Below are 20,553 nucleotides of genomic sequence, written 5' to 3' on the forward strand. Positions count from 1 at the left end.
AGATGCCCAGGTACTGGATCAATTCTCAGGTCTTCTGCATGGTTCTTCTCCAGTGTGTGACATAAGTGAGGACCCTTTGAGACTCATTTCTGCTGTGGGCAAAGGAAGTACAGAAGGAACTGCTATGCAGCTGGAAGATGTTGAGGCTTCTGGATCGGTACAATCTAGTACTGCAGACCAAAATAAAGTGGTCTATTCAGCCATACGCCATATCCGTGACAAGTTGGATTCTGGAACTTTAGCACATCCTCATTTGCCACAGCACCCCGGTAGTGCTGAGGATGGAGACAAGAGCAGTGTTGTGGGAAGAGTTCATCCAGGAAGCAAGTCCAAAGCAGACCTCAAACTTAGCCGTAGCTTATCAAAATCGGATTCTGACCTTTTGACCACCTCACCAACAGAGGACGATACTATGGGGAGCAGAAGTGAATCCCTTTCCAATTGTAGCACTGGGAAAAAAAGGCTGGAGAAATCACCTTCCTTTGCTTCCGAGTGGGATGAGGTAAGACCAAGCTGGATTTTTTTTTAAGTAAAATAAAAATTGCTGCAGGAATTCAATGATAAGAATGGATCAGGGATGAAAGAGTAGGAAGCTCTGGTAATTATCCTAGCGTCGGATTTATTTGATAGATAATTAAAATTACGCCTATAAATTGAATTCAGTTATTTACTCTTATGTGATGCAAAATTTAGGGAAAGTTTTAAAAGTATTCAGTGTTGTCTGAAACAGTGATGTTCTGTTCAGAATCAGTTGTCATATTCGAATATGTTTACATAGCATATTCTCTCTAGAATAGCTTGTGGAAAAGGGTGGGTCATACTGTGTATCTAGGGCTCCTTTATGTTAGTGACAAGACTTCAGTAAGGTCAAGGAGTACCTGAATGTTTTTGCACTCTCAAAATAGCTAATTCCAAGGATTAGTGGGAAGTCAGCATAATATGTGTGAAATCATTCCTTAATAGAACTTTGTTCTGATAAGAAATCAGCAGAGATTAAGTGCTGTTCATCAAACAGCATTAAAGCATTTCTTGCTTATTCTACTCTGGCTTAAATGACGTTGTGTGAGCATGCAAACTGCCTTTTATAGATTGGAAAATCTATTATTAAATAGTTAAGACTTGTTGGGGAAACATTATGCCTATGCCAGGTCTAAAAAGAATATTAAAGAAAATCCATTAGCAAATAAATTAGGGAGGTTAAATTGTATGGATTATAAATTGAACATATGAAATCATTATTATTCTTATTGTGTAATGCTGGGTCTTTTGGAGTACCTTGGGTGCAAAATATTGCAATCTACAATTTCCTAAAGTTGGGCCATCTTTTTAGAAGACTGCACAGCTGCTGTGCAGACCTGGGAAAAGATGTGTATATTTTAAGGTACACAGATGTTGCCTGTGTGACCCTATATACTCCAGGGCTCTTTTTCACAACTGAATCAGAAGTATTGCACTAACTGCTATTTATTTAGAGTGCAATGGTAATTTCTTATAATGAAGAAATTAAGCTTTCTATTAAATTGCAGTTCTTATATAAAACATATTTCAGTTCAAATACATGGTGGTATATACATCTGTATATACATCTAACCAGCTCAAGTGCTGGAAAGTCTGTTTCAAATTACTACATAATATTCACTTTATGCTACAAGTTACATGATTTATGAATATCACATCTTGTTCTGAAACTGTTGCTTGCATTGTAGAAACAGTATTTGTTACCTTGAGATTGTTACTAAACCCAGTCTAAAATTATTATTGTGAAGAAATCAGTCTTCCAGAAATGAAGTTATTTTAAATACTTCAAGTTTTTTTAATCTGAATTACTAAAGTACTTAACAGAATGCCTTTTTAATATTGCTATAATGCTTAGCCTGTTTCTTCCAAAATTTTTGCATATATTATCTTTACAAAATCTGAGAAGGATCAGTAATTATATACCCTAACAGAATAATTTCCTTTTGTTCCATTGGTATTTTGATGACAACTTGAATTGTAACTTTATTTGAAAATTTAAATTAAGTAAGTTTAATATTTGTATCAAAGAGTAAGCAGTGATACTAGAGGTATAATGAATAATTAATCATCATTATTAAAATATTTTGCAGTTCTTTGGGATATTTATAAACTAGATCTTTTCTTTAATAACAAACTGCTTTTTCCTCTCTTCTTAAGCATCTCTCCGTCTCAGGAATAACTGTGATTTTATGGATTGAATTCAAATTTAGTTGATCCTAATAAAATAAATTAGGTGTGAATTATTTTTCAAACTTTTTGATTGATTTATTGGAACCTAAAAATGGGAATAATAATGCAGAATTGTGCATCCTACTTAGAGGAAAGCTATATTGTGGAACTAAAATGCAGATTTGGAGAATGGCAGATTATTAATCCGATTATAATGCAGTGTTTGCATGAGTATCGGTAATAACAGTAGAGTTCAGAAAAATATTTTTCTCTATAAGGCAAGGTAGTCAAAGTGTTTAAAAAATAAAGATACAAAGAAAGTAACATAAAACAAAATAGAAACAGAAATGTTCTATTTCTAAATGTTTTGTGCATGAATTTTTATGAAGCATCCAGTTTCAAGCATGAAATGGGATGATTCAAGCATTCTGGGGATGTTTTAAGCTTGAAATAAAAATATTTAAACCCTGAAACATTTCCAAAAAGTGGGGTGGCCTGTTTTGTACTCAAAATTGGGACATTCTGTGAAATTTTCATGCCCCTAGAAGTTTATTATATTGGTATTTGTATATTTATACCAGAATGCCATCTATTATTTAGATTATGTGCAATTTACAGTTGCAAAATACAGCAATTAAAACAATAATTATTTAGGCCCATAAGGTCCAGTGGAAAAATCACAGTTTTTATTGTCTTCCTATTAACAAGATTTAGAGGCATTCTGACTTCAGGAAGGCAGGCTAGGAGGGAGGGGGGAGTGTTCACTTGGCAAAAGTGGGAAGTGTAAGTGAAATCAATCATTTCTAGGCTACAGGGCCTAGAGCAGTATGGGCTCTAGAGTGAGGAGTGCTACAGCCAAGAAGGCCATCCAGTAATTCTCCACCCAAATCCTGGTGTGTATGTAGAAAAATGCAACACATCCTCCTGGCTAGTGCTTATGGAGTGAGCAGATTCCAAGTGGTACAAAACAGTTTTGAAAATAACAAAAATCAGTTAATCTTAAGGCAAAGTGATCAATCCGTGTCTTCAAGCCTAGTATTGTAGAGCAGTCCAGATGTTGGGCTAGAACTAGAGAGACCAGTTTCAAGTATGCTCTTGCAAGGACAGTCACTGGATGATTTTGTGTCAAGCACTTACTCTCAGCCCAGCCTACTTCCCAAGGTTGTTTCTTAGAGGAAACAAATGGAGGATGGGGTGCTATGTGTACCACCTTGAGCTCATAAATGAAACAGTGAATAAATTGGTGATTCAACCTTGCAGTTATATGGAATTAGTTAATGTTCATCTAGCCATAAGATTAGTTATTTTTGTCATTTTCTCTTTAATTTGCTGTCACAATTGCTACAGTTTTATTATAGATTATTTAAAGTCTGAAATTCTGTAAAAATTTCTCAGTATGTTTCTATAACCTGAGCTAGAAATTGGTGTCATGTAAACTAGTCCATTGCTTCTTTAAGGTATTTTCTGTAAGGTAAAAGAAAAATGTTTGACATTATAATAATAAAATATTATTATATTATTATTAAATAACTTTTAAATATATAAAAATGATTGCTATTTATTGCCATAGGAGCAAATACATATTTTACTTCAGCTTTGTCTAATGTGATTTCTCCAACATTGTTTACTATTCTGTGACTCTGTTTCTTATTATTAAGATTGTAAGCTGGATCAGTCATGCTTAGATCAAATCTTTTTTTTTTCTGTGGATGGTCACATTCACTTTCAAGTAAACAACAGTAGCACTACTGGATGTTTCTTAAGGAAACACTATTTAGGGCTAAACAAAAATATATTATAGATTTTATATGTTGGATAATATAGTTGATTTCCCTCCCCTAAAATATTGTAAACCTAGACTTAAAGTACAAACCAATTCTGAACAAAGTGGGAGAAGCTTGATGTAGCTGTTCATTTTACTTCTCAAGCAGAAGAAGCTACATGGAATCAAAGATACTTTGTGTTGATGCTTTAAGTAAGATAGAAGGAGTTGAATTGATTGTCAATAAGTTCCATTTTCAGCTAGTATTGCACCATTTCTTACATTTTATTGAAGTTAATATGTTGAATGGCATTTACAACTATTTATGTATAGAAATATGAAAGCACAAAGCTACACATTAGCTAAAAAAGCTTCTTATTAGATTATTTCACTGGAGAATAAATTAGAAGGAATGAACTTTTATATATTAGGCTGTGGGTAGCATAAATATTTGAGTGCTTTTAAACATAGCTGAAGGCTAAAGTGGTAAATTTGTTTTTGTAACATGTTTATAAATATTCAGTACTCCCCAAATCAATGTGCAGCACTCAAAGCACATTATATTTTACATAAAACTGTTATTGTTGTTTTTGAAGATTGAAGTGAGATATGTAAAAAATTGAAGTGAGATATGTCATTCTATGCCAGGATGTAGCACCCAATTTTTGGAGATGTATGTGTATCTATTATAGGACAGCATAAATAAATTTATTCAAATACTTAATATCTATTTAAAGTGATCTACTTCTAAATATGCCTACACTAAATATAAATCATTTCGGGGAAGTCTAAGGACAACAGCATAAAATTAAATATTTACAAATAATGAAACACTGCAGAAATAAGAAAATACTATTTGGTTTTTCAAGATTCAAAGGTGAAATTAATTGTATCAGCCTTGATTATTTCTCTCTAGGTGTTCCTACTTTGTAATCCTACTGAGATGCTAATATTATTCTGGTGACTTGGTCTAGTGCTTTTATTATTAGAAAGTAATTAAATTGTAAGTTATGAAACAAGACTGGATTGCTTGCATCAGATTTATGAGGTATTTTCTACAAGTACTGTTTCTTTTCATAGAGTAGATTTATCACTGTTTAATATACATTGGTGGGCTTCTGTACATGTACATATACAAATAATTTGCATACTGAAGTACCTAACTGCCGAGGGCTTTATGCTGGTAGGATGTCATGCCTTCCCCTTAGCTGTCCTTGAAGGCCAATACAGGAAGGTTCCTTGGCGAGACAATGGCTCTGTGACTCTAGACGCACGGAAACAATAGAACATGTGCTTCTCCAGTGCATGTACTACAGAGATTCATACTAGACATATCTCACCATTATTACATAAATACCCAGGGTGCACAAGACAATTCTACACTTTCCTGCTGCTTTCATATATTAATCCTGCTATAACATATAATGTTGCCAGATTCTGCACAGCAGTGTTTAAAATCTGTCAGACGATGACTTGTGCGATAAACTAGTCCTAATTAGCATCCAGCTTATTCATACTAGAGTGTTCTCTACTGTGATAGATTTAGTCAGCCACATGCTAACCTTTATGCTCCTCTACACCCATCTAATGCTCCTACCCCTCCTTTTAGATTCCTTTCAGACTTTGGGTTTTGTATATTTACTTTCTCTTTTATGTCTTTTGGCTTTTAATTATTTTTTAGACTCTGATGTATTTTCTACGCTTTCTGATTTAATCTACCCCACCCTCCTTGTGCTGGCCTTTGACCATAATAAAGATTTGATTTGAATAATTTTACAAATTATTTTGAGAAAATTCAGAGATTTATAAACATCCAGGAACTTGCTCTTCTAAAACATTTGTGGAGCAGCTCAGGAAGTCTGCCCTGTGCTTTACATTGGCTACATGCAGGATTGAAAACTATATTAGCTTGACTGACTATGCAGAAAAACAATCCACGTGCCTAAAATTCTCAGATACATGTCCTTTTTGGCCACTGATCAAGTTGCCAGACACCAGAACTTGTATTACAGAGAAATATGATACCATTGCTAGAGTTTAGTGTTGAGATGCTTATGCCAAGTCATTCCATGACATAGAGGTTTCCCCCCCCCCCACACACTGTACCTCACAGTTTATTTTGTTAAATTGCGTGATGTCAGATCCATGGCCATTCTCATTTAAATGCCACCTTATATTCCTTCTTTCCTGTGATATTCCTATTCTCATCTTGGTTGTTTTCTTTCCTTTACGCTGTATGTACATTTGACTTTGTTATTATAATGCATTGGTCTCTTCCCAGCTTAATTATCTGGGGAAATATTTTTATTGCTTCCTCAACTTTTGCAAAGATCTGTGAACCCCTTCTGTTTAATGCAGCAGTGTAGGCATGCCTCAATATGCCTATATGACACCACTATGCTTATGTATTCTGTGAGCTGCATTGGTAGTCAGTGACTTTTGGGTGCAGTTCAGAGTGTTGATTATCACCTTTAATGATACGGAGGGATAGATGGATCAATTTTGTGCCATTCAGTTAGAGTCAGTTCTTAGTGACGTAGGTTTTCTCCATGATAATATACCTAACTTATCCTATTGGCCAGCATCAGTGTAACTGTGTTCATCCACTTTGCTTTTGGTTATGGTTTTCTGTTTCCTTTCGCCTTTCCCACCTTCTCGAGAGAGATAGATCTTTGTATAAAGTATCTGATGTAGGATAATTTGAGTCTGGTCATTTGTGCCAGAGTAAAAGTGCCGGGTTGTTTGATGATCCATTTGTTTGGGGGTTCTTGTTTTGTTTTGTTTTTTCTATCCATAGCAATCTCATGAATCTTCTCTAATACCAAATTTCAAAAGTGTCAATACTCTTTCTATCCTGCTTTTTCAAAATCATGTTTTTCCTTCCAGAGAATGTTACAAAGGATGTCATTGGTGGCACTACTGTGATCTTTGTAGATAGAGGGATATCATGGCATCTGAATTTCTTATCCAGAGACACTGTAGCTATTCTACTGAGTGCTAGTCTGTGGCATGTTTCTTGATTACTTGTTCCTTTACTGTTGAAGATTGATCGTAACCCACAGAGGCTATGTAACCACTTCAATACTTTCATTATCAATTCTAAGGCTAGTTCAGTGATGGCGAACCTTTTAGAGACCGTGCCCAAACTGCAACCCAAAACCTACTTATGCATCGTCGAGTGCCGGGTGGGTGTGGCCCATTGGCTGGGTGTGGTCAATTGGGTGGGCGTGGCTGCGGTGGTAACAGCAGACTGAGTGGGACTAAAAAGTTCAATCAATCAATTCCAACTATGCAAGATCTTTTTTTTCCCCGCAAGCAGTTGAAATTGACTTATTGAACCTTTTTTTTTGCACATGGCGGCGGAGGCCTAAAGTGAAAAGGTTTTATAAAACCCAGCTGAAGGCCTAGGACTGGGGCGATGACGTGCGTGCCCACAGAGAGGGCTCTGAGTGCCGCCTCTGGCACCCGTGCCATAGGTTCGCCACCACTGGGCTAGTTGCATTCTCATTAGTTTGGGCTTCTTTATATTTAATTTTAGTCTCTTTTTTTCACTCTGCTCATTGGCTTTAGTAATAAGTTGCTGGAAGAGTAGTATTACCAGCAAAGCACATGTAATTTCTTCCTCCAATATTAAAATCACATATATCTTCTTCTAATCTAGTTCCCTTAATATATATTCAGCATATAGGTTGAATACAAGTAGTCCTCGCTTAATGTCCACTCATTCACCAACTTGTAATGATGAAAGAAGGGTCTTACGATTGCCGCCCTCGAAGTTCTGACTATTGTAGCACCCGTGTCACATTAACAAAATTTGGACCAACCCATATTTACAAGCATTTTTTTGGGCTGCCTGCTTGCCTACCCTTTCCTGCCAGCTTCCTCTACCGCCCAGCTCTACCCGCCCCTGCATCCACTGCACCACATGCCACTACTGTACCTGCTGGGGCAGCTTCTTTTGCATCATCTTCTTTTGTGCTGGGGCAGCTAGGGTGGTCTTGCACACAGCTAAGGGCATATATTCATGCCTTACCTAGGGACCTCCATTAGCTCAACTGCCAGGGCCTCTGTACATATCTCACCCAAAGCCTTTGGTGAAAGAAACTTGGCTTGTAAAAGAAGTCCCCAGCTGAGCCAAGGTGAAAGAAGGACCCTTCTAGCCAGCTCCTTCTTTTGGTCACTGGTGAAAGAGATTGGGCGCATGAAAGAAATGCCCAGCAGTGCCAGCGTGAAAGAAGGCCCATTTGATGGATCCTTTTGTGCCAGCAGAGCCAGATTTTTCTTTTCCAAAAGGCAGCTCTGGGCAGGCATGAACAGAGGCCCTCACTTGCACACAAATACCCTGGGTGGATCATGAATGGAAGTAAAACCCTGGGTGGATCATGAATGGAAGTAAAACCCTGGGTGGATCATGAATGGAAGTAAAACCCTGGATGGATCATGAATGGAAGTAAAACCCTGGGTGGATCATGAATGGAAATCCTGGGTGAAGGACAAATGGAGGCCCTAGCTGACACACAAACGGATACCCTGGGTTGGGCAGGAGAGAAGCACCAGCATGAAAGAAGGCCCTGGCTAATACAATAGTAGTACATGGTGCAGTGGGTGTAGCAGTGGCAGACAGGGCTGCACAGTGGGAGCAGCTGGTGGCAGCAGATAGGCAGGCAGCAGAGATGGGGGGGAATTTAGGTAGAAGGATTTTGAGAGGAGGCAGAGGAGGAACCTTACCAAGGCTTAGGTCTAGGAGGTCCAAGCTGGGATGGGTCTTTGCCACCAATGAGATTTGATTAATGATGGCAATTGGGATTGCCGTTGGTAAGTGATGCAGCAATCACATGACATTGCACTGTTATGACTGTATCGCTTTGTAATGGAAATTCCAGTCCCAATGATTGGCATTAACTGAAGATTACCTGTATTGTTTATATACTCTCTATATGGGAGAGTATATACCCTTGTCTCAATTTGCCAACCTGGAGCCAGTTTCAACATGTACTGTCCATTCTATAGCTTCTTAACCAGTATATAGTGTAAGGATAGGGAGATGTTCTAAGCTTCTGATTTTTCTAAGCTTCTGCAGCCTGAAATCATTAACACATTCAAAGGCCTTTCTGTAATTAATAAAGCACATACTGACTTCTTTTTTTAGTATTCTTTGATTTTTCACAATTATTCAGCAAGCATTAGCAATAATGTGTCATGTTCTGAGGAATTTTTCTAAATCCAGACAGAACATCTGGCATTGCTTTTGCCATATAAAGTTCTAATTTGTACTGGATGATCCTAAGCATTATTTTGCTAGCATACGACCTTCGTGGCATGGGGCCAGGTTGTTTCAGGGAACGCCTAGCTCCTATGATTTCTGCTCTTTCAGTAAGATCAGGCGGAGTTTGTGTGCTTTAGATTACTTCAGCCATGTCATCTCTTGGGACCAGGAAGTGTGTCTTTTCTTTCGTGATGCCTGCCCTCCGGAGCAATGTCCTGTAAAAATTTCTTTTTATTGTTTTTCTGTTTCAAACTGTAAGCCACATAGTGTCATTCTGGATTTGGGTGATTACCAAATCTGTAAGAACTATGGTAAATGCGGTGCTTCTTCCACGCACTGGGCTAGGCCCAACACAAGCTTGGATTTGCATTTAAAATCTGAACTGTCCATCAGCTGTCAGTTTTGTCCCCATGCATTTTGCTCTGCAAAATCAAATACAATAGTGCCTCTCAGGCAGAGAGATTACAGCCTATCATCTGCTCAGTGGATAACACAGAAGAAACAGCTTGAACAATCATATGGCTCACTCTCATATCACTGTCACTCAATATTGCTTTTCATTAGGATTTGTTTCACTTTGGCTGAATATTTAGAAGGGTTATCTGGCTGTGTTGCGTATTTAAGATGCCAGATCTGGTGGTTTGTGGTGATTCACTCGTAAATTTCGATTATTGTGGCAAACTGTCTGCTACAATTTAAAGTTTCCATTCACATTGAGAAAAGTGATTGGCTAGAAAATTGTGATTTCTCTAGTCTAGACAACTAACCCGGTTTTTACTTCTCATGAGGAGCAAGCAAGGTTACTGACTCACTAGCTTGTTGGCTTTCTTGTAGGACTAGGCTGTGGTTTGTCAGATAATTTCTCAAATCAGAAGAATAGCGTTTCAGATTTCTGAAATTGTACAAATTGTACAAACTGGTATCCCTGTGATTTTAGTTGAAGTTAAAAATTGTTCAGTGTGGAGTCTTTTGCCATTGAAAACAGATATTCCCAATGATAAACTGTGTGGGACCCTGACAAAAAGGAAGGGTGCTTGCAGTTAAAGATGAGCTTCTTGTTGAAATAATTAGAAGATTCCCTCTCATGGAACAGCAGGATTTTTTTCAGATAATACTCATCATTAATTTTAGGGCAAGGGAGATAGAGTGATAACGCTTGTGAAATTGATAACAATAACTTGAGGAGAAATAATTTCAAAAATTCTGCTGAGTTTAGAGAACGTTGTGATTATGCATAGGATGACATTTTGAAAACTGATCCCCTTATATCTTGCTCTAATTCCATTTTAACAAGGATACAAGAAACCATTCAAAGTATTCTTCTTACCTATTATAGTAACTTTAGATTTTTAACTAAGCTGCTTCCATTCATTGCCTTTTTTAAGTTGTTAAATGCAGCCTCACTTGAATTAAATGAAATGCTGTCGAGTAGAAATTTTCATATTATCCACCTATGCACATTTTAAAAATTGTTTTGCACTATAATGGTGGGCAGTATTTTTTTTATAGTGCATCTATTTTGAATTTTCTGATATTCAGTATTGGATATGGACATCTATTTTTGGGAAATCATAATGATTTTCTCTCCATTTCCCTTTCACCATAAAATTTATAATTTTCCATAAATTATACTTGAAAAGTCTTGTAATATAATTGAATGTAAGGCAGAAATCATTTGTTATAAATCTAATCTATTGTATTGATTGATGCCAATAGCTGTGATAAAGTAAATTCAAAGCTCCTCAAAAAGAGAAAAATATAGACATTGTTTTTCTTGTATAGATCAAGAATCAATGGCTTTACTATAATAAATTCAAACTTGGCTAATAAACATTGCCATCTTATGGTGGAATAGGGAAAACACTACCTTTAAGAAAACTGTTCCTTTTATGTCTTATATTAAATATCCCTCAAAGCAAGAACATTGAATATTGGGGATTTTTTTTAGTAAATATGGAGATAAAGTAAGGGCCTTAAAAAAAAATTTTTTTGTTTTACTCTTCAGATGAATAATTCTGACTTTCGTAAAATAATTCTGATTTTCCTAGAAATCATTTTTCTGATTTGAATACTTACTGCACAGAATTGTATAAGGAGTAATTATTCTGATTCTATAGTATTACTGCTATTTTAACCAACATTACTCAGGCTTCACAATCATAAATAAATTTCCCATTACCTTACTGATTCAAATAGCAATGAATGTGGTATTATTCAGGTGTTTATGACCCTTTGTGACCTAATGGACATCATTTTTTCTAGGATTCTTTACCAGTAATTATACCTTTGAATTCTAACTCATTCACATCTATATGGAACATAGTTCTGATATATTCCTTATGCACATATTTAATACAATTTATTTGTAACTTTTCCAATAATCCTTAAACAAGTGCCATAGATATGAGAACTACTAAATTAAACTGACCAAAGAGTGAGGAGTCTTTGATGCTTTCTGACCTTGGTAGTTTTCTTGCAGACGTTTCATTACCCAAACTAGATAACATCATCAGTGCTAGTAAGGAGTGGGATTCACGCTCAATTTATATTTGGGCAGAATTGGGGTAGTGCATCTATCCTTGCCCTACTTTACCTCTCAATTATTTTTGATAGCATTGACCATGGTGTTCTTCTGAATTGGCTCAGAGGATTGAGAGTGGGAGGTACAGTGTTGCGCTGGCTGCCTCCTTCATTCAAGGCCAATTCCAGGAACCATGGCTTCTGTGTCATAGATCTCAGGCCTGTTTTAAGATGCTGCATATGTACCTACAAGGAAGCAGCTTTCTTTTAAGTATATAGTTTGTGTGTTAAGGGGCCAGTTGCCTTTTGGCCTTGGGTGTCAATGGAAGCTTACTGACTGGAAGAGGGTCCATTTGAGTTTTGGTTAGAGCAGTGAACAGGAGAAATGTTGCTTTTTTGCTCTTCTAATCATTACATCAAAATTAAATTAACCTGCTGAAAGAGGAAATCCTATACTTTTTACTTCATAGAAGTTCATCAATGTATGTTCTAGTCTAAAACAACTCTGAAATAAATTAACAAGGAGTGGTAAGTATTTAATGAAGGAAGTAAAATAGAAATAAAATCCAAAATATATTAACTAATATGTCAGATTATTTTCCAGCAAAGAGATGTCAAGCTTCTTCATTTTCTTTCTTTCTTTCTTTTTTTCTGTGGATGGATGGCTGGTGGCTTTGAATGAAGCCTTTTGGCAAGTGGCCATATTTCAACAAAAGGAAGAGCACAGCTGTTCTAAATCAATGGATTTTTTTTTTAGATTTAAATGCTGCAGAGCTTGCATGTTAGGGATGCATAATAGGATTTATCAACCAGAGAGAAGATCAGAGCTGTTACTTTTACCAAAATGAACTATTTACTTGAACCTTTAAAATCTGCTAAAAACGGCTCTGAATAAAAAGGCCTTAAGATTACATGAGCTTCATTGTGTTTGTAAATCTATGCCCTTCTTCCCCCTGCCCTCCTTGAAATGCCCTTAGAATGATTGATGTCAGAGACACCAGAATGAATTAAGTATAAAAAAATGGTCTCAAGTTGAGGTTCCACAAGATTTGGAGGTTTCACAAGGTTTTTCAGTTAGGATAATCTCCTTTTGCCTCTTTCAGCTACTATTATTATGCCACTTAAACTGAGAGTATTTATTTAAATATAGCTTTATGGCCTTGTGATTTCCAAGAGGTATACAATGAAAAATGAGAAAATGGAATCTGTCTTGCTTGTTCCAAAGGTCGTTTTTCAAAAGGCAACTGGACTTTCTTTGTTTTTTCCCTTGAAGACGTTTCGCTTCTTATCCAAGAAGATTCTTCAGTTCTGACTGAATGGTGGAGAATGGAAGGATTAATATTCCTTACAGTCATCTGGTCCTTAGCACTCTCTCTGAGAGTCATTGAGGCAACTTGGAAGTTTATCTGTGCCGTCAGGGTCATTTGATTAGTGCAAATGGGTTTGGAACCTTCTTGAAACTGCTGAAAGTTCCAAGGATGAGGATCTTGGATCAGAAGCTAAACATCTTCAAGGGGGGGGGAAACAATGAAAGTCCAGTTGCCTTTTGAAAAAGCATCTTTAGGATAACCATGATCTGGATGACTTTGAATCTCCATAGACATTTGTCTTGCTTCCAAATGTATTTGGCAGGAGTAAAAAGAAAGCATTTCAATTTTCATAAGTTAGGGTTTATATTTTCTATCTGATCTGCCTCCATTTGTAGTCTTTACAGTCTATTTTAGCAAGGCTGACTAGGCAATTAAAGCCCAGCATTTTTGGAATGCATGAGATTTGGGAAGACTGTACAAAACCAGTATTTCGGATACATTGGAAGCCTCAATAAGGAGACGAAAGAAAGACATTCTAGTTTGATGAATAAATCAGTTCACAAATTTTGGATCCAAATTGCAATATCAGCTATCAGAAAAATTGTACTTTTAAGTTAAAGCTATAAGATGTGACAGTATGCAGTATACATGTGTTCCAGCAAATATTTTTGTGCAGACAGTGAGAATAAGAGAATGAGGATAAATTCTAGATTTGTGAGGAAGTCCATGTATGTATATTTACTTACATCTGTATAACCATATAGAGTTCACAAAAATCTTTCTGGTAAGCTGTCCTCAAAGTTTCTCATCTTTCTTCATCACCCTCTCCTCAAGGCAAATCTTGAATTCTGGCAGAAACTGGAACTCAGATTACATTTGTTACAGTCAAGCTGAGAAAGAAATGTCGTTATCTTTTGCTATCTGTTTCTATTATTGTACTGCCATAGTTGCATACTGTTTTGTAAGGCAAAACGTGGCAATGTGGATAAATGTAATTGCATCATGTTAAAATATAATACGGGTTTAGTTTGATTTGGTGTGATGTGTAAACCATGCTGTTGGATAGATGTGCGTCAGCCAATTGTGACTTATTCAAATTATGCCTGAGCCAGAAGAATGAGGGCTTAAGGTCAGGAAGCTGCTTAGAATGAAGCAAAGAAAACTTTTTTTTTAATATGAAATTATGGAAAACTCTTCTTGTCCCTTATTTTATATTTTCTCTTAAGTAGAATTATGTTTCATTTGATTGAATTCTTTTGGAAAACATGTTTTGCTCTTTCCCAGCAGTTTCAGGAACAAGTGCCTGATGACTCCGAAGTTCAGTCTTTCTACAATGTAAGAAACTTGCAAAGCTTTGTTCTGCTGGGAACTAGTCTGATGCTACGGTTGCTTAGTTGTGCAATTAATTTGTGCTTTCTTTGTGTTGGTGTGTTTTCTTTACTAGTAATGAGAGTCCTGTGACATTAGATGTTTGCAAAATTTCATATGGTAGGGTTCTGAAGCTTTTTTTTTTCTAAACCTCTGTGGGATCCACTTAATTCTGACTTTGTGCTTAGTGCTGTTGCTTTGTAGAATCAAGTTGAGAGAGAGAGATAAGTAAAAGACATTGTGGTTCTTCTGTCCCAAAATGCTTAGAAGCTAAATTTTGAGATGAAAAGGGCAGGTTAGGAAAAAAAAAAAAAGGTGTGATGTCCGTAGGCCTGTGATTATTAGAAAAAATTCCAATTTAATCTCAAGCCCTGTCTGGAATCTCTATTTCCAAATTTAGTTTTCCTTTTCCTTATAACTTTTTGCATTTAAGAAACAGATCTCTTGTTTCTACTATTATTAAAGTGCATCTTAACTTGACAAATTAAATAATTATATGTTGCAATCTTGGGTTTTGTTTTGTTTTATTTCCCCTAATTTGCACTTTATACCATCCTTAACAGTGACAGGTACAGTACTGTACTTTAAACAAACAGAGAATATTTGAAAATTTCTGAGCATGCAATTGATGTGGTACAATTCCTTTATTTCTTTATATTAAATTCCTTGGGAGGTCCCTGGCCTTCAAGACTACCTGCGGAAGTACTTTCCTAATTTTTAAATTGTCTTACTTAAAAACCATTCTAACTACTGTTTCTCTTTCTTTCTTTCTTTCTTTCTTTCTTTCTTTCTTTCTTTCTTTCTTTCTTTCTTTCTTTCTTTCTTTCTTTCTTTCTTTCTTTCTTTCTTTCTTTCTTTCTTTCTTTCTTTCTTTTGAATTCTTAATGTTTGTGAACTTCAAGATGATCCTGCAGTTTATTCTGACTTGAGTGGTCTTTCTCTTGTTGATTGTTGACATATTCTTCAGTATGCTCTTTCTTTATTTTACTTTCACTTATTATTACATTTCTTTGCTGCCCAATTCCCAATAACTCTTGAGTGGCTCATAAAGCTGCTACTTTTTGCATTTTTTACATTAATGCTTTTGCAAGTTTTAGTTGAAGCACCTTGGTATTGGGATCTGTGCCTTGAAATCTCTCCTTAGCTGTAATAGTGTGTTCTTTGTAAGTAGAAGGATTATGTATTTTGAACATTCAAAATGATTGTTCCATTCATATTTAAGCAAATCATAAATGGGAATTTACTAGTTAACTGGGAAATAACTTCTGTAGACTTCTTTCTCTAACACTAATCGTACATACAAGTATGTATATATTTTTGAAGATGACATCAAACAGTCTCTTTTGAACAAACAACTTTTCTTTTGTAATTAAGAATTTCTCTACTGCAGTTACATTTTTTGTGAAAAAATGTTTACTAATGTTTAATATATTTTTTTCAGATCGAGAAAATCATGAGTTCGATTGGTGAAGGCATTGACTTTTCACAGGAGCAGCAAAGAATGTCAGGTACTGTACTGAATTTTACAGACAGATGTGAGTTTTGTCTCAGGCTGCCATTTTTATTTATGTCTGCATTCAAAAGAAAAAAACAAAAGCCAATGCAATAAGTTTAACCTGTTTGGGGATTTTAATTTTTCAAGCCATGTTTCCATGTTTGGTGTTATCCTATTTCCAGGGTTCCAGATAAACTATTTCAAATAACTATTCTGTATTTCCAGATTGGATAGATACCACAAGGCTTAATTTAATTTAATGAAATGAACTACATTACTATAAGTAGATATTGTTATTTGTGCTAAATGCTTTGCACAACAGAAATTAAAATGTATGCACAGATGAGGGACAAAAATCTATCAAAAAGCCCAGATTGCTTCCCTAGCACTAGTTGTAATATTTAGATAGGCTACATGTTCTGGAAGTCTTCTCCCAGAAGGCTACCAGAAGAAAAAGCTGCTTAAAGACATCTGCTTGCAGTCTTCTCTGGGACAGCTGGCTTTACTCATCCCTTACTTTCCTTTTTAGATAATTCTGGATCAGTGGTTTTAAATGGACTTTCAGCTGTAACAGTTGAGATCTGCCTTTCTTTGTTTCTCCCTTTTCCCAAAAGGAAAAAACTAGGGTAAGCAAGGCGCTAAGGAGCTGGCATTTGCTTCCAAAAGGGGTTAGAGCAGTGATGGCGAACTTTTTAGAGACCGAGTGCCCAAAGTGCAACCCAAAACCCACTTATGCATTGTCGAGTGCCCGGTGGGTGTGGCCCATTGGCTGGGTGTTGCCAATTGGGTGGGCGTGGCCAATTGGGTGGGTGTGGGTGTGGTGGTAATGGCAGACTGGGTGGGACTAAAAAGTTCAATCAATCAATTCCAACTTTGCAAGATCTTTTTTTTTTCCTGCGAGAAGTTGAAATTGACTGATTTAACCTTTTTTTTTTTTTTTTGCACATGGCAGCGGAGGCCTAAACCGAAAAGGTTTTATAAAACCCAGCTGAAGGCTTAGGACTGGGGTGTGCCCACAGAGAAGGCTCTGAGTGCCGCCTCTGGCACCCGTGCCATAGGTTCACCACCACTGGGTTAGAGGGAAGACCTTCAAGGTGGATGGGGTGGCGGTTGCAAATTAGAGAAGAGAGAGAAAATTCTGCTTGTGAGAGAAAGCTTCTTCATCTGTAACTTACAAATATGGCTAGGAAAATGAAGACTAAAGAGAGAAAAATAAGGGCAAAACATATTAAATATGCAGAGTTTTAGTTTTGCTTGATAGTTTTTATTCAATGAGATCTATTACAAGGTAACACCCTATATGTATCAGATGTAATCCCACTTATCATAGGAAGAGAGTTGGGCCAACATTTATCTAACCTTGATTGGAAATGGGTTTTGATAAAAGTTAAATAAAAACATTAAAGGAATCATACTGGATTGTATGAAAGTCCAATTTAGTCTAATGTTGTGTTCTTATAGTAGCCAATTATGGAAGTCCCACAAGCAGAACATAAAGTACTGAGTTTCATCTTTTTAACTGATCTTGCACATGAAACCAAATCCTACCTTAAAGGATTGATTTTAAACTTCTTAATATCTGTGATTTGCTTCCTAATCTTTTTGTGCTGTTGTGTCTCTGTGCGGGTTTGGTTAAACCTACAAACTCCTCAAAAAAATGTATTTCAATGCAAAAAATAAAATGCACAGTTATAGGTTGTATTAACAAGAAAAGTAATAATAGTCGAATAGAATCAAAATATTAATAGCAGATGTGTAATGTAGTAATATATGTACTCTATTCATCCATTAAATCATTAACAAGAAAAATTAAATTTCAGATAGTGGTTCATGAAAATCAAATTATAATTATTCCCATCTAAGTTCACAGACCCCTGAAATCTATCCAAGTTATGAACCCTTCTAGGACTTCACAATTACATTCCCCACATTAATAGTACCAAAGTATATCACAACTGCTGACATGAATCTAGCACCGTCTGTTGATTCAGATGGCCACATGATATATATTATCTTTTTATTAGGCAAGCATGTCACTATGCAACATACACCTCCATCACAATCTGAGTTTCCCTATCTTGGAGATACAGCTTCAACTTTAGAGAATATATGTTCACTCTCTTGCAAACAGACCCATTTTAGAGATTATTTTCCTTTTTTCTGGAATAATGCCCTAATTCTTCAAGACTGTCATTTTGAACTACAGCAATGAACCATTATCCAGAGACTGAAACAGAACTACCATAGCTGCAAAGGTTCAACCATCAATCTCCAGTTTTTTTTCCAGATCAATGATGTTAGTTTCAAGAGAATAAACTCATTTCCTGAAAGCTAGGAACACATTAAAGTATATTGACAAACTTATGTCCAGCTGGCAGATAACAATAAATATGGCATTCAGTACAATATATAGGATAATGCCAACTATTCTGTTATCAAATTTATATTGATTCATAGCTCATCTTTATGCTGAAGTTGAAACTGTAACGTTAAACTGTTTTGTCAGAGGCATTCTCGCTCTGGTCATAGCTCTCTCTATCATGAAACACCTTATTTCTATAGCTGCAGGTAGCTTTATGTGAATGATATTGCAACCAATTGAATTGGAAATTCTTGTGTTAAAAAAAAAGTTGTGGGTTAACTGATGTTGAGTAATTTTTAATCTAGAAGATGTTATTTATGTGAATAAGAATAAAGATCATAAGAATTGTTGTAATTCTGTATTGGTATCATTTAATAATCAACAGTCTAGAGAAAGAATACAATAGTAACATTTTCAATAATACATGGTTGTATAATCAGTATAGAAAAAAATACACTGAAAATTTCACTTTTGTATAATAACTAATGCAGAATTTTGGCATTGCCCTTTAAAAAAAGTACAGCCCCAAGCAGAAGAGCTATGGCAATGAATGAAATGCCCCCCCCCCAAAAAAAGCAGAGGAAGATAATCAGTTTATCTCTGCTTCAAGTGAATATATATTTATGTAGCCTTTGAGTCAAAATTGTGTTCTGTACAGTCCATTTAATGCTTTACTCTTCTAGGTAGTCATACAGGAATTATAAATTACTCTAGTTCTCTTAAAACATGTCAGTCATGCAAAATTGTTTATTCTCTAGAGGTACTGTCAACATCCAGCTCGAGAATCCAAACTCCAGGTTCAGTTCATTTCCGAAAAGCTTATTGAATACACAGCTTGGTTATATCAAAGAAAAACTAACTCTGTGGTTCCAACACCAATTCATAGACTTAAACAATAATTCTCCCAGCCAAACCCCCAGCCTCTTATGTAATACATATCAACAAGTTCACTTTGTTATGAGAACCGCTTGCTTCAAATCCTCACTGTTATGGCAGGGGTGTCAAATTGCCGACCCACGGGCTGTTTGTATCATAAGGAGGCCATGCCCACCCCAGCTCTGGCAATGCAAAAAAAAGTCACGATACATCGCAACATGTCACATGACACGGCAAGTTTGACATCCGTGNGTAATACATATCAACAAGTTCACTTTGTTATGAGAACCGCTTGCTTCAAATCCTCACTGTTATGGCAGGGGTGTCAAATTGCCGACCCACGGGCTGTTTGTATCATAAGGAGGCCATGCCCACCCCAGCTCTGGCAATGCAAAAAAAAGTCACGATACATCGCAACATGTCACATGACACGGCAAGTTTGACATCCGTGTCTTATGGTGTCCTTGACAAGGTTTCAGCCTCTCACGGTCTCCAGCTGAATCGAAGAGGTTACATTTCTCCATTTAACCCACTCGAAAGTAACACCCCCCTCCCCTCAATATAAAGGCAAGATGAAATGCAGAGGCACATAGCTGCCAAAGTTTTATCCTTGACAGGTACTTCTTCCAGTGAACCCCCAAATGCACATATTATCTCCATATCCAAAACAAATAAATAGATAAGGATGCAGATTTAAATTATAAGTTTTTATGATAAGTCAGGAATGAAAAAGCCAACCCTCCCAAAAAAGTATTTATGGATTCCAGCTTGAGTTTATTTAAAATGAAGAAAGATTGGTCCGCAAGAGATTTCAAAAAACTTTTTAATACTTTAAAAATAGCCAGGATTGTTTAGCTTATAGCAGACAGTAGGGAAGTTAAGTATGTAGTACTGGGTAAGGAAACAAATTCAATGTTTCATCTGATTTCTAGACTCCAGAAATAATTCAGTGATCTATATCTTAACAGAACAGCCAATACATTATTATATGACTTCCATTTACTGATTATGTGCCAGCAAGTCAGTGTCGATTCTTAACAACTACAGTACATAGATTGATCTTCTCCAGAGTGATCTATCCCTAACTTGGCCTTTTAGGTCTTCCAACAGTGCAGCCATTGTGTCCATCCACTTACCTCTGGCCATCTTCTTTCCTTCCCTTCCACCTTTTCTGATATGTTGTAATAGAACAACCCCTATAATGTTTTAAGAGTTCCATTACACAACTGAAAAACTACAGATCAGCCACCTGGTAAATTTAGTTTATAAAAAATAGTGGAAGGGACATTGAACGTATTATGGGTTTGCCACAAAATAATTATAATTTATTTAGTATGCCTCTGAATACCAGGAGTTGGGGAGCACAGTTGGTAGGAAATATTGTAGTGGTTTCCTGCTTGGTATTTT

At 36.3% G+C, this 20,553-nt stretch overlaps 1 protein-coding gene across 1 annotated transcript; it reads left to right on the plus strand.

The window, feature by feature from the left end:
- LOC114923938 (ankyrin repeat and SAM domain-containing protein 1A-like) lies at positions 1-19,096 on the plus strand. The gene is made up of 3 exons (XM_029287307.1): positions 1-502; positions 15,855-15,957; positions 18,954-19,096. Exons 1-3 carry the CDS (start codon positions 125-127, stop codon positions 19,094-19,096), a joined length of 624 nt encoding a protein of 207 aa, XP_029143140.1. The 5' UTR covers positions 1-124.
- Positions 19,097-20,553: the final 1,457 nt, after the last annotated feature.

Source organism: Protobothrops mucrosquamatus, unplaced genomic scaffold, assembly GCF_001527695.2.
Source record: "Protobothrops mucrosquamatus isolate PMUCROS unplaced genomic scaffold, P.Mucros_1.0 scaffold_293, whole genome shotgun sequence".
NCBI classification, from domain to species: domain Eukaryota; kingdom Metazoa; phylum Chordata; class Lepidosauria; order Squamata; family Viperidae; genus Protobothrops; species Protobothrops mucrosquamatus.